The sequence below is a fragment of the Lissotriton helveticus genome, chromosome 8 (genome assembly GCF_964261635.1).
Source record: "Lissotriton helveticus chromosome 8, aLisHel1.1, whole genome shotgun sequence".
Taxonomy (NCBI): Eukaryota; Metazoa; Chordata; class Amphibia; order Caudata; family Salamandridae; genus Lissotriton; species Lissotriton helveticus.
This window is the reverse complement of record NC_136069.1, coordinates 246,690,328-246,703,042: the sequence shown is the minus strand read 5'-3', so window position 1 is coordinate 246,703,042 and position 12,715 is coordinate 246,690,328. Positions and strand designations below refer to the sequence as shown.

The 12,715-nt window shown below is 42.5% G+C and overlaps 1 protein-coding gene across 1 annotated transcript in view; it reads right to left on the bottom strand.

The window, feature by feature from the left end:
• Positions 1 to 12,715, bottom strand: part of ARHGAP42 (Rho GTPase activating protein 42) — an 840,311-nt gene that overhangs the window by 166,209 nt on the left and 661,387 nt on the right. The window contains exons 11-12 of the mRNA XM_078656994.1: positions 12,274 to 12,352; positions 6,159 to 6,198 (exon numbers count right to left, since the gene is read on the bottom strand). Coding sequence (XP_078513120.1) covers positions 6,159 to 6,198; positions 12,274 to 12,352 — 119 coding nt within the window. The remainder of the gene's footprint in view (positions 1 to 6,158; positions 6,199 to 12,273; positions 12,353 to 12,715) is intronic.

The following is a 12,715-nucleotide window of genomic DNA, read 5'->3' as shown; positions in this document are numbered from 1 at the left end:
AATCCCCATTTCTCCCTTCCACACTCAGCAAAAAGTAGCTTGTGCTGCTGGGAATTGCTAAGGTGGCTCTGAGGGTAGTAATATCTGCCTTTAGCCATATTTCCACCCACAAGCTCGATCTTAGTAATGACTTCGGAGGGACTGGGAATACCTCCCAGGCCCATCTGTTATGTGTGTGAAGTCACTACTGATGGCACATGCATGAGGCGATTCGAAAGTGAGCACTAAACACCCTCTTTCAGGAGTGTGCCATTGCCCAGTAAATATCAGGCACCACCCCATGTACCCCAAACTCATGAAAAGGAGAAGTTCATGTCCCATCAGAGGAAAGGGAAAACAATGGCCAGAAAGGGCAGTGGAGCTCTAGTGCCCTATTGACATATATGTGTATACAGGTGTATATAAATATATATGTCAGTTAATCATGTGGTTGGTGTCAATCGTAATTAACACAGTATTTAAGCACTCCCATTGGTATTTCGATGCCATGTGATCAAGGCTTTAGCAATACAGCCGAAACGCGTCATGCTGGTGGAGAGGAGAAAATAAAGAACACTTTATTTTACTAACTTTTGGCGTCTGAGAGGTCTGTACCTGTGGTTTAAGTGCAGCATCGAGAGCTGGATCAGCAGGATACTGTTTCATAAATATATATATATATATATATATATGTGTGTGTGTGTGTGTGTGTGTGTGTATATATATATATATATGTTTTTAGCAAAAAACCTTCATGAAGAAGACGCCGCACACCACTTCGATAGTTAATCTTTAGTTTATTTTCTGTAGGTTCCCCACCTACGCGTTTCGGACAGTAACTGTCCCTGATCACGGTTACAAAAATGTCATCAGTGATGTCACTGACCATGTCATGAATGATCTAATATGTGACATCATCAGCAGTGGATTGCGGGTGCGCGAAATATAGTTAGTACAACTAACTATATAGGAGCAATTTCAATGGTTTTGTATGAGTGAAATGTCCAGCTAACTATAACACCCCTAAAACGTATAGTTTTTTGAGTGAATTTCAAAGGTTTTTTAAAAGCTAATTCCTAACTATATAAGGCCTGAAACCTATGGTTTTTTCAGTGATTTTCAAAGGTTTTTTAAATGCTAATTCCTAACTATATAAGGCCTGAAACCTATGGTTTTTTCAGTGAATTTGCAAGGTTTTTTAAATGCTAATTCCTAACTATATAAGGCCTGAAACCTATGGTTTTTTCAGTGAATTTGCAAGGTTTTTTAAATGCTAATTCCTAACTATATAAGGCCTGAAACCTATGGTTTTTTCAGTGAATATATATATATATATGTATATATATATATATATATACATATATATATATATATATATATATATACATATATATATATACTCACAGAAAAAACAACGGTTAAAAGACCTTACAGTTAGGTAAAAATGTCAGTTTAAAGGTCACATTTTAAACAAAAAAATACACAGGAATTGATCAGTTATGGTTAGTTAAAGTAACTATAACTTGGGACCCAGCCACGCACACATTGATGTCACGAATTATGTCATAGAACATATCATGAGTGAAATAATATTTGAGTTCATAATCCGTGCATGGTGAGTGCCTGCAGCCAGGCTCTGCATCAGCCCTCTGCAGCCGTCCACCCCCACCATGGCCCCTTCACAAGGTCCAGGGGATCAGGGTACGCACCTACCTGTCCCCTTAAACCGTATTCTTTTCATGACACTGCAGGCACAAAGTATCTCCTCGTACAGCCAGCCAATCAAATTGTGAACTCCAATCAGATTGCTCTATTATTTGAAGTTTCGTGCCCGTGGGTCTCTTATGAGAGCCCTGAAAAACCAACAGTCCATATACACAAACATTTTGATTCTTAATTTCTCAAAAACTACTGAATGGATGTACACAAATTCACAAAAAGATCTAGCTTTCTGGTAAATTTGGTGTAATACCGTTCAGCTGTTTGGGCTAGATCATTGTTCAAAAATCCCTGTGGAAAATGAAAAGATACATTGCATCTTGTGACACCCTTTTTTTCCTCACCTCCTGCTTGATCAATCACCCCCAAACTCCCAAGGAAGCAGCTGAGGTGGATGAACTTTTTTTGGGAAAGTTTAGTGAATATTCGTCAAACAGCACCAAAGTTATTAGCAAACCCAAAAACATTCTTCCTGTAGTAACTAGGTCCCAACTAGTTCCTAACTATAACTTCACAGTGGCACATAACTCTGGGGTCTGTAAATTGCTCTCAAAAGGTGCATGTATTTTGGCGCGAAAAAGTTATAAATTCTGCTTAGCCTAAGTAATTTTGTTGTTTTGGTAGAGGAGGCCGAGGGATGACTATTACAGAATAACATTAAGGGTGCCTGCAGCAGCTGCATTTTGATTGACCAAGCTTTTGATATGACCGATTCCTGTACTCCAGACGTTGGCCTGAATTCCAGGGCTAAGCTAGAAGAGTAAGCAATAGCTTCTCATAGCAAAACCTTTGTTGATCGGGCATTGAATGTTCTCCTTTTGGTATCTGTAATTATCAGCATTCTTTCTATTAAATGAACAAGATGGATGTTCATATGCTTGGTTCTATGAAAGGTGTAATTAGCAGCGTCTGTATAAATAAATGGACAAGAAGGATGTTTACATTTTAGAATGTTGATGCTAATTACTTATAATAGATTCATCAAGTAATTATGCTGCAATGACATCTGCAAAGATGCAAAAATGTGCCCTTAACAAGAAACATAGATAAAACATTGCTAATGCTGAATGTATTTAGTTATATCACACAGACTGTCAAAATATCATGCAACAGAGAACTACATAATTGCACCGGAAATTAGATGGTCAACCATATTTCATTTTCCTTTTAACTGTGAATTATTGCTGACGTGAGCACAGACGCAATATTAAACATATTAACCGGTGTTAAAGAAAGGCATTGTATTACCTCTGTTAATTTCAGGAGGTCATCTTCTATTGATACTAAGAGATAAAGGAATTGCCTATGTCCAGATTTTTTCAGCTGGGGAAAGGAGACTGATTTTTACTTTTTTCCCCATTAACCTGATCTTTTTTTGAAAAATGTAATGCTTTAAGGATGCACTGCTTGCTCAAAAATAGATATACCTAATTTTAATAAATGTTACCTCCTGGTACTGTTCAAGCACTCTCTCACTCAGAAGGAAGGGTTACTCCTGGTTAATTCAATTTGTATTTAACGCACATGCCAAGAGGTGAAGGAGTAAAATCATATGCTATTTACAAAACCATTAATAATTAAACATCCGTCAAAAGTGAATGACTGGACAACAAAACATTTTATAATGAACAGTATTCAAACAAATGCATAAAGGGATGCAGGTCCAGGAGAAATCACATGGACTTAGCAGAGTTAATCGATAATAATGATCCTAACTTCTTTTTAATATGGTGTATGTTACCCAAGAGGCAATGTTGCCACAATGTAAATGAATGCAAGAAGTTCCATAACTCAATGGCACTTAATGTAATAACCTTAAAAACACGAAAGGGTGATTCATTACATATGGGGCTTTAACCAATGATTTGAAAGTTACACATGCATCAGATAAATGAGCAATGAATTCAACCCTTACTGGGGGTGCAAATAAGGACATCAACCTCAGAATACTACATCCAGGTCTGAAAATGTAAGGACAGCATTTTTGGGGGATAAAAATGGTCTTGTATTGGTGGCATTTAATTAAAGAAAATGGCAATTCATGTTGACTCAGATGTAATCCTCCTTCTTGCGATAGTGGAGAGGTAAAGAATTTATGGACAGGCAAAGGATCTCAGTTCACATTATATCGCCTATTAAGAGCCATTGGAGGGTCTTGCCACCAAGAACATGTCCACTTCTCTTCAAGTTTCAGGGGAAGTGGGTTTACTTGGTCCGTTTGTATTCTGTGGGAGAACAGTAAAGGTAAATGGGGATCTTAGCTGTGTAGCTGTGTAACTGGTGGTTAGATGTATAAGCAGGAAGTGAAAGAGAGGTGGCACATACATCTTGTATATACCCATTATACATAGACTGATCCCTGGATCATATGCTGGAGAATAACTGTTGCATGCGGCTGGAGAATGGGGGAGGGGAGGGAAGGAGGGGAGCAATACGTTCTACCTGAAGATATCCAGCCACTATTAGAAATAGCTCTATGGTTCGATTCGCTTGTCTTAAATGAAAATAGTATGTTTTTAATGATTTGTTACGTGCCATGGGGTTTCCAATCCTCTTTTCTTTCATTTTAGTCACTTCCATCGTATATAATAGTTTAAAACCACAGTATGAAAATGTTTTTCTTGGTTACTGTGGTCTTAATTCACTACAGTTTTATCTAGAGTTACGACTTGTGCAGGATTCTCAAACACTTCACAATATACGCACCAAAATCCTCTTTATGAGTACACGCACCTCACCATAAGCTTTAGGATTTGCCATGAATGAGAAATCTGACTCAATCTAATCATTATTTTTTTCGTCAGAGAAAATAATATTTTCCTATGAAGCAACTCATGCCTCTAAGCACCCTTGAGAATATGGACCAGTTATATGCTCACAGTTTCGCTGTAGTTTTAGATCCGTAAAGGGGGTGGAAAACCAAATGTACAGGTGAGTGAATATCTACGAGATTACAACTTTGTGGATGTTAATCATACATCCTATGGTCACCTGCAATCTCCTCTTCTGGATTGCCTTTATTTTCAACCATAATCCCAGATGTATAATGGCAGCAAAACCAACCATATGTTAAGATTTTCTGGTGTTTCAAACATAATGTACAGTAATAACATTCCAAGGACCAGCATTCCGTGATCAAGATGCTGCATTTACAAAAAATAAACAAAAAAATATTATGAATATAACTGACACTTAAGTCATAGGCTAAGTGCTTATCTAGAACCTGGAAGACAGCCCACTAGGCTAAAAGGGAGGCATAAGCCATTAACACTGCAGCCCTGGTCCAGTGGTGGCTGGATTATACCGAGGGAGGTAAGGGCGGGGGAAGCACGTGGCGGGGACACAAACAAATAATAATACAATAAGTCCACTTACCTTCTTGCAGCACAACGCCCTCCTCCCATGGGTGTCTTCCAGGAATCTCCCGATGCAGGAAACTGAACTACCGAATCATGGTGCTGCTTTCTCAGCATGAAAGCAGCTCCAAGACTGCATAGAGCAGGGTCTCACAGCCATCCAAAGAGCACTGGAGGCCTGCGCTTTCTCTATGCCAGCTGTATAAAACACCTAGGTTAAGGGAAATTTAGAAAGTGGACGTCTGGCTGGCTGGCCTAAGTGGGCTGGCCAAAGAGACATGCGCATTTTGAAGCGTGTTGCTCCCTGCTGCTGCCTCTCGGACGCTCTGGCCCCGCCCCGTCCTGACACTTAGTTCAGGACAGGATGCTGAAAAATAAACCGTTATAAATAAACTTGATTACTGCTTTATTTCTCAGATCTGGGGCTTGTGGGGCAGCACTCCTCTGCTCAAATGGGGGCGTCACCCCTGGAGGAAGACATTGTGCCCTATTCTGCTTACAAAAAAAAACATCTCCTCAGTGATGGGTTGTTCTCTGGAAGCCAAAAAACAAATGGCCCGACACACAGGGAGTTTTCTTATTGTGCATGGGGGCAGTTCACTGTGCCCTGGCAGCCCCTTGGCAGATCGGCCATCAGCTTAGAGGTTTACAGCGGCAGAGCCAGCAGAGGCATCTCCACTGTCAATCTGTTGCTGTCCCTGATTCTACATACAGCGGGTAACAGCAAGTTTGGCAGGGTGGGAGCATGTATGAAAAGGCAAACATTGCTGATTTAAATGATTAGCTAGAAAGTTTAGTAGGTTTTTTTAATGTGATCAAAGAGGGCCCTTGGTTATTGAGGCTTTAAATATCGCAAGCAAATAATAATCAGAAGAAACTTGACATATCATCTGTCACAAAGGCATACTGAACTTGGGTCGCCATGGAATTCGAGAATAACTTTTAACAACTTCGTTATCAATGATGGTTATGCTGACATTTTTACAACAAAGAAAAACAAACCAAACACAAATATAAAAAAAACAAAGGGAGATAAAAGTAATAACGTGTTTGTTTGATCTGCCCTTTTTAATGGTTAAGCCTGCATTTGCTAAAGACACTTACTTTCTTCCTTCTTACTAATTATCGCTGGCAGTGTATAAATCTGAAAAGCAAAACAGACATACATTTCAATGTAATGTTCTTTTTTTGTTTAAATTTGTTAAGTGAGGTTTTACAATCATATATCTCAACACCTTTCACAACACATAGATTTACATATCTATTTAGGTGTGGAACAGTCATAGGCTAACACACATTTGTTATCGCTAGATCACATCCATTATAATCGCCAGACAGTAGGGAGTACCTTTTGGAAGGTGGGCGTGGGCCCTCCCGTTATTATGTGTCATCAACAATAGCGTTATAGATTGCGGGTGTGTTTGCTGACAATGGACCTGTGTAGACCCACTTCAGTCGTGTGCTTGTTCCAGTATTTAATGCGTCCATTCTTGATTGAGTGTGTTCCCAACAAACTAGCATCAGAGCCATAACTGCTGATGCAGAACCTCGAACCTGTCACTTTTGGGGTGAACTGTGAGTGGGGTGGTAGAGAGTCACCTGATTTTTGTTTTGGTATGGTCAACAGTGAGGGTGATGGAACCGTGCCCTTGAAGTGTAATTTTGTGATGACATATTTACCTTCATGGAAGGGGGGGGTCGGGGTGTGAAGCAGTTCTAGCTGGGTATTTTTACACCGACAAGGGGAATTTCAGGCATGGCATCAACGCTGGGGTGAACCTAAGTGCGCTGCTCCGACCGCGGAGTTTCTGCATTAGGATCCTGTGGGGGGTGTGGGTGGGGCCTGGGGCTGGGAGTTTGCTGGCGTTTCCTCAAGGGTGGTTTCGTGCGTAAAGGTGTGCAATAATTGTGCCCACTCTAAAGAGATGGGATGTTTGCGGGTACTCTTAACTTCCTCATCCCGTAACACCTCCCCCTCCGCCTTACCCCATTATTTCAAGGCTCCTATCCAGGCTGCTATCGGGGGGCCTGCCGGGGCATGCCAGTGCATAGCTATTCCTCTTTTCGCTAATAGGATGGCGAGGGACATAAAGCAACACTGCACTTTCTTAGTCTTCCATCTACGGAATATCCCGAGAGCGCACGCTTCCCAAGTGGAAATGGTCATGATATTGATTACTGCCCTAATTGTCTGGTGGACTCGGTCCCAATAATCTTGAATGTGGGGGCAATCCCAGAACATGTGCTTAAAGTTCGCCTCAGGGACTTGATATCGGGGGCAGGCAAAATTTGTGTCAGGGTAGAATCTATGGAGCCGGTGGGTGTGAGGTATGCTCTGTGAAGAATGTTGAACTCTATGTTTCGAAAGCGTGCATTCCTGGAGACCTTTTTAGTATATTCCAGGGCCGCATCCTGTTCTTTGTCGTTAAACACCTTCCCTATTTCTTTTTCCCACTTCTGACGTAACGGCAGCATTGAGGGGAGAATTATTTCCCGGACAGCTTTATAGAGCCACATAACTAGGTGGTGCCCCATGTGTACAATAGTGTGTATCACTGGGTGTGTCGGAGGCTCCCCTGAAGTTGGGTCCCAGTACCGACGGCTACGGTCAATAAGTTGCCTATGTGTTAAGAATTGCCCTAGCGGGAGACCGTATTGTTCGATAATCTGGGCGCACGTTTTAAGTTGGCCATCCTCAAACAGGGATTCCTTTTCCGTGACTGCGAGGTCAGTCCAGACTTGAAGGGAATGTGTCTTCCTGGGGAATCCTACCAGTGGGAGCAGGGGTGAGTATGGGGGCCTTCCCCTGGACATGTGGTGAATTCGCATAATGCAGGTGCGGGCTATGGACATCTGTAAGGATCGGGTATGCATGGGTTTAGTGCCCGGTAACAGCATCCTATGGATTGTTGGCAATGGCATGCGGCCTTCTGAAATAGTGGCTTCCCCAGTGTGACGCTCTGCCGTCCAGTATGACAGCCACTGTAGCTAGGCTGCGAGGAATTATGCCTCGAAGGAAGGCGCTCCCAGTCCCCCACCCGTCGTGGGTTTGTATAGTGTAGACAGCGCTACCCTGTGTCGACCACCTCCCCAAATCAGCTCAGTTAGTAGGGTGTCCAGTTCCTTAAAGAATGTTTGCAGCGATATAACTGGGATGTTGACAAAGTGATATAGCATTCGGGGGAGCATGATCATCTTGGCGAGTGCCACTCACCCTATGGGGGTAGAGGCAGTGTTTTCCAGAACCCCAAGGCCGACTGTAGCCCTGCCAATGCCCTACGGTGATGCCCTTCGTACAGGTCATTAGGGGGGTGGTATAATCTCACTCCCAGATATCTGTGCGCCTCGGCGTTACATGCAAGTGTTTGGGTTCTTACCTGTACTTCGAATGGGCCCATGTGAGAGCTTAGCGGATAAATAGTGGACTTCCCCCAGTTAACTCAGAGACCGGAAGCCTCCGCGAAGTCTTGCAGTGTCTGCCAGATGGGTGTCAGGTCTCGAGTAGCGTGGCGGACATAGATTAAAAGGTTGTCAGCATAGAGGGACACACAGTGTGTTGTGCCTGCCAATGGAATACCCCATATCTCACCCTCCCATCTCAGACGTATTGCTAAGGGCTCCACCGCCATGGCAAACAGGAGGGGAGATAGAGGGCATCCCTGCCTTGTTCCCCTTTCTATTGCAAACACAGAAGAGATATACTTGCCTATTCTACCTCTTGAGGCAAGGCTGGTGTAGAGGAGTTTTGTGTATGCCATTAAAGTGGGTCCTATGTTTATCTTGCCAAGGACCTCAAATAAATAGGGCGACAGTAACGCGTCGAAGGCCTTTTCAAGATCCAGTATGAGACACGCTGCTTTAGGGAACTGCGTGCCTGTCCTATCCTGTAAATGGAATAGCCTATGTAAGTTTTGCGATGTAGTGCGTCTAGGGATAAATCTGCATTGGTCTGGGTGAATTAACGGTGTCAGAATTTGGGTATATCGCTCCGCTAATATTTTCCCCTGTATCTTACAGTCCCTATTGAGGAGGGTTATTGGTCTTTAGGAAGAGGGTAGGGTTAGGTCTCTATGCGGTTTAGGGAATGTGACTATGACCGATTCCCTGAGGGAGCCTGGAAGCTCGCCTCTGTCAAATGCTTCATTATACACTGCTGCCATGCGTGGAGATAATTGGGCAGAGTAAGTGCTGTAATATTCTAGTGGGAAGCCGTCCATTCCTGGAGATTTATTCCACGCTAGTGCTTTAATTGCCTGGGAGACATCCGCGGGCTTGATCCTCACCTCTAACTGTTTTTTATCCGCTGGTGGGATTTGGGGCAGGGGTAATGGGCCCAGGAAGCTGGCGCTCGTGCGGTGATCACCTCACTCTGGGGCCCTGTAAATGTCAGAATAAAAGTTATGAAAGACAAGCAGAATGTCTAGTTGCGAATGCCAAAGAGTACCAGAGGTATCCACTATTTCTGTGATTGGCTTGACCTCCGTATCTTGCTTGGCCAGCCAGGCTAGGTGCGTTCCCCCCGTTTCCCTCCCGGTGGATCCTAGCTGCGTACATCCAACAATTGTATTTACGGAGATCTCTAAGTGTCTCCGTGTAAAGCATTTTCCGCTCGTTTTGAGAGGTTCACTTGGGCTTGTTCTGCCTTTTGTAACGATTTCTCTTTCAATGTAATGTTCTTGATTAAAAATGTTATTACTGATACTGTAAATTCATGACTCTACAATGAGATTAACTGAAACTTTAACCAATGTCGGCAAGCCAAAGCAATGTAATGGAAAATGTATTTGTGACGGGAAACAGTCTTTACAACTGACGGGTGAACCCCGCATGGTTTTACCACGCAGGCTTAACAACGCATGCTAATTTCTGATATTTTTCCTGAATACGTTCAAGTAAGAGATATTCCACGGTTAAATATCATGACAAGTGTGATTCAGTGCAACCAATGTAACTCCCATTTCTGAGTTGGCAAAGGTCCTGGTCATCTTGAGGCATAGCAATGGCACCTGTCCTTTTCAAGAAATCTTCTGTAAATCTCTTCAGGTGTTTGTTATAATAGTTATTCCTTGGGCTGATGTGATGGCGGAAGCCCACCAATAGATTTATCTTATATTTTTTGTTTAGATTTTTCGTACATCACATTTACAAATGCCTCCCACTACAAGTGACATCAGGAGATTCCTTAGAGAGATTATGACTGTGTGCACAAAAAGGGTATGTAACATTGTTTGCTATGTGAGCTACTTAAGACAGCAGATCCCATCCAAATAACTTTTTCTCAACAACAAGGTGGCAATTTGGATGGCCTCTTTGGTGCCCTGACATTTTCTCAATACCCAACTTATTTGTACTGATTATATTCTAGGTGCCACAATCATCTTCCTAAATAACAAAAAAGCCTCAATGATCTTGCCTACCTCAGTTGTAAGTACTCTTTATGTATACGAATTTTCATGCAAGTTACACAAACTTAAACATTGAGGCGTTCAGCTACCTGTCTCAGAGTGAGAAAGACAAAGTTACCTTCAGCATATTTGGGAGAAGAGGCTGAGGTTTGTCTGGCTAAAGACCGCTGCACATCCTGAGAAGTGTTGCTCCATTCCATGCAAAATTCTAAACCTCGCACACACAGAAAACAAATAAATGTATGGTATACTTAGATTGATAGCTAGTGTGAGCCAAGGTCCACCACAAAAATTGTTGGCGAGGTCGCACATACTTTTTCTGCTACTCTGGAACAGGTCCATCTCATTAAAATGCCAGCTGTACCCAGCTAATGTCTTTTAAGTGTCGGACTTCAGTAGGGGATACTGACAGTAGGGGATACTGACAGCTAGAAACCAGATGAAGTAGAACCAACCAGTGCAGTGCAAGAGCACTTTAAAGAACAGGACTCCGTCCACAATTACTCGCACTTTGGGGCTGTCCGTACGCCATCGTATTGGGGATTGGGACAGCCCACCTACAAGGCGGCGGTCCCACAGGACAAATATAAAGCGACCGCCATCATGTCGGTCGCATTGACCATGTTTTGTATTGTGGCGGGCGCTGTGCTCTGAAGCACCCGCTGCAATACAAAACAGAGCCCCTACAAATATCCCTGCACTACTTAGCCGGCACCATGCGATGTCTGACACATGGTACAGGGATATGTAGAGGGACACCACAGGTGCCCCCCAGTTCCTGTGTCTTTGGGCCCCCATTGTCCCTTTCCACCAGATTTTTCATGGTGGGTTACGGACCGGGACCGGGACAACGACGCAGAGACAGCAGTCTGAACTCGTCTAGTTTATTAAGTAAGTGTTGTTACAGTACTTACTTTGGCCAACGCGCTGCGTACCAGTGACTGACTGACTGACTGTACTGCACACAGTTAGTTTATAGTAATTGTGTCTGTCAGCGCCGCCGCATCATTCATCAGAGGCCTCCTGTCCTCTCTCATTTTGTAACTTACTTCACAGCACGGAGCGCACTACGCATTGCAGATGAGATGAGATCTGTTAATTGAGACACAGTAAAATCTGCAGGCGGAGGGCTGGTCTCTCTCATCATCCTTGAGGTTTACGTGATCTGCAAGATGTGAGATTTCATTTCAAATTCAGACAGTCTCACAGAAATAATCTCAGCACTGGCCGCAGGGCTGCTCTGTCTTGTCATCCTTCTTGGGAACCAGTACCAATCGCTTGAGGGTATTATCTTCAGACTACAGGGTGCGGTGCGTGTTTTGCCACTAGGGCTCTCTGTGCTCTATCTGTTGCATCCAGTAAGTATTTTTGTATTTAATTTGCAAAAATCAGCATATGTACACAGAACTTTAATAAAGTACTGGTACTGAAAAACGTGTTTAATATCATGGTTATGCACGCGTTTACAGTACAGTCAGTTTACAGGAGTGAGTACTAGGGTTAGTGTCCTTTCATTTCTGCTGCTCTGCAGCAGTTTCAAGAAGTTCTTGGAGTTTCTTGTTCCTTAAATGGCTGTAATTTCTGATATTTATAAGTTTCCATGGCTGTAATTTCTGATATTTATAAGTTTCCCTCGTCTTCATTGCATGATTTTTGCTCGCGAGAAAGTGTCACTCATGGTCGTTGAAATGTCACTCATAATTTCACTGAAATTATAAAAATGTCACACATGGCAATCTGAAACCTTGGCAGCTATGTTTGCGTAAATTGGATGTAAGACATTTATGGAATAAACTTTAAAAAACATGTCTTACAGGTTCTTTGCCATCCATTGCTTCCAGCCAGAGCTTCCGGTTTGCTTCAGACAGTGCTTGCAGTGTAATGATACCGGGTCTAAGTTCAGAAAGAGATATATAAAATACATACGTTTTAATTGTGAATATAAATAGGCGTTAGTGTATTTAATTTTAAATAAAGATGTTCTCTATATCTACACAGAATAAATAGAAGTGCAAGCTAATGGCATAATTGCTAATCACTAGAGAACTTCGTCATTTTAATCACAGATCAAAACCTCTAAATTATGATAACTAATTGCAGAAAGAAAACATGTACTGTATCATTTCCAGGTGCTACCTTGGCCAATGAACAAAGATAAACAAACACTGTTAGGTGATTTGCAATTTCCTGTAATCTGCAAACAGATGTACACAGTGAGCGTACAAACTAAACACTCTTACTTAATCAGAGATGTCT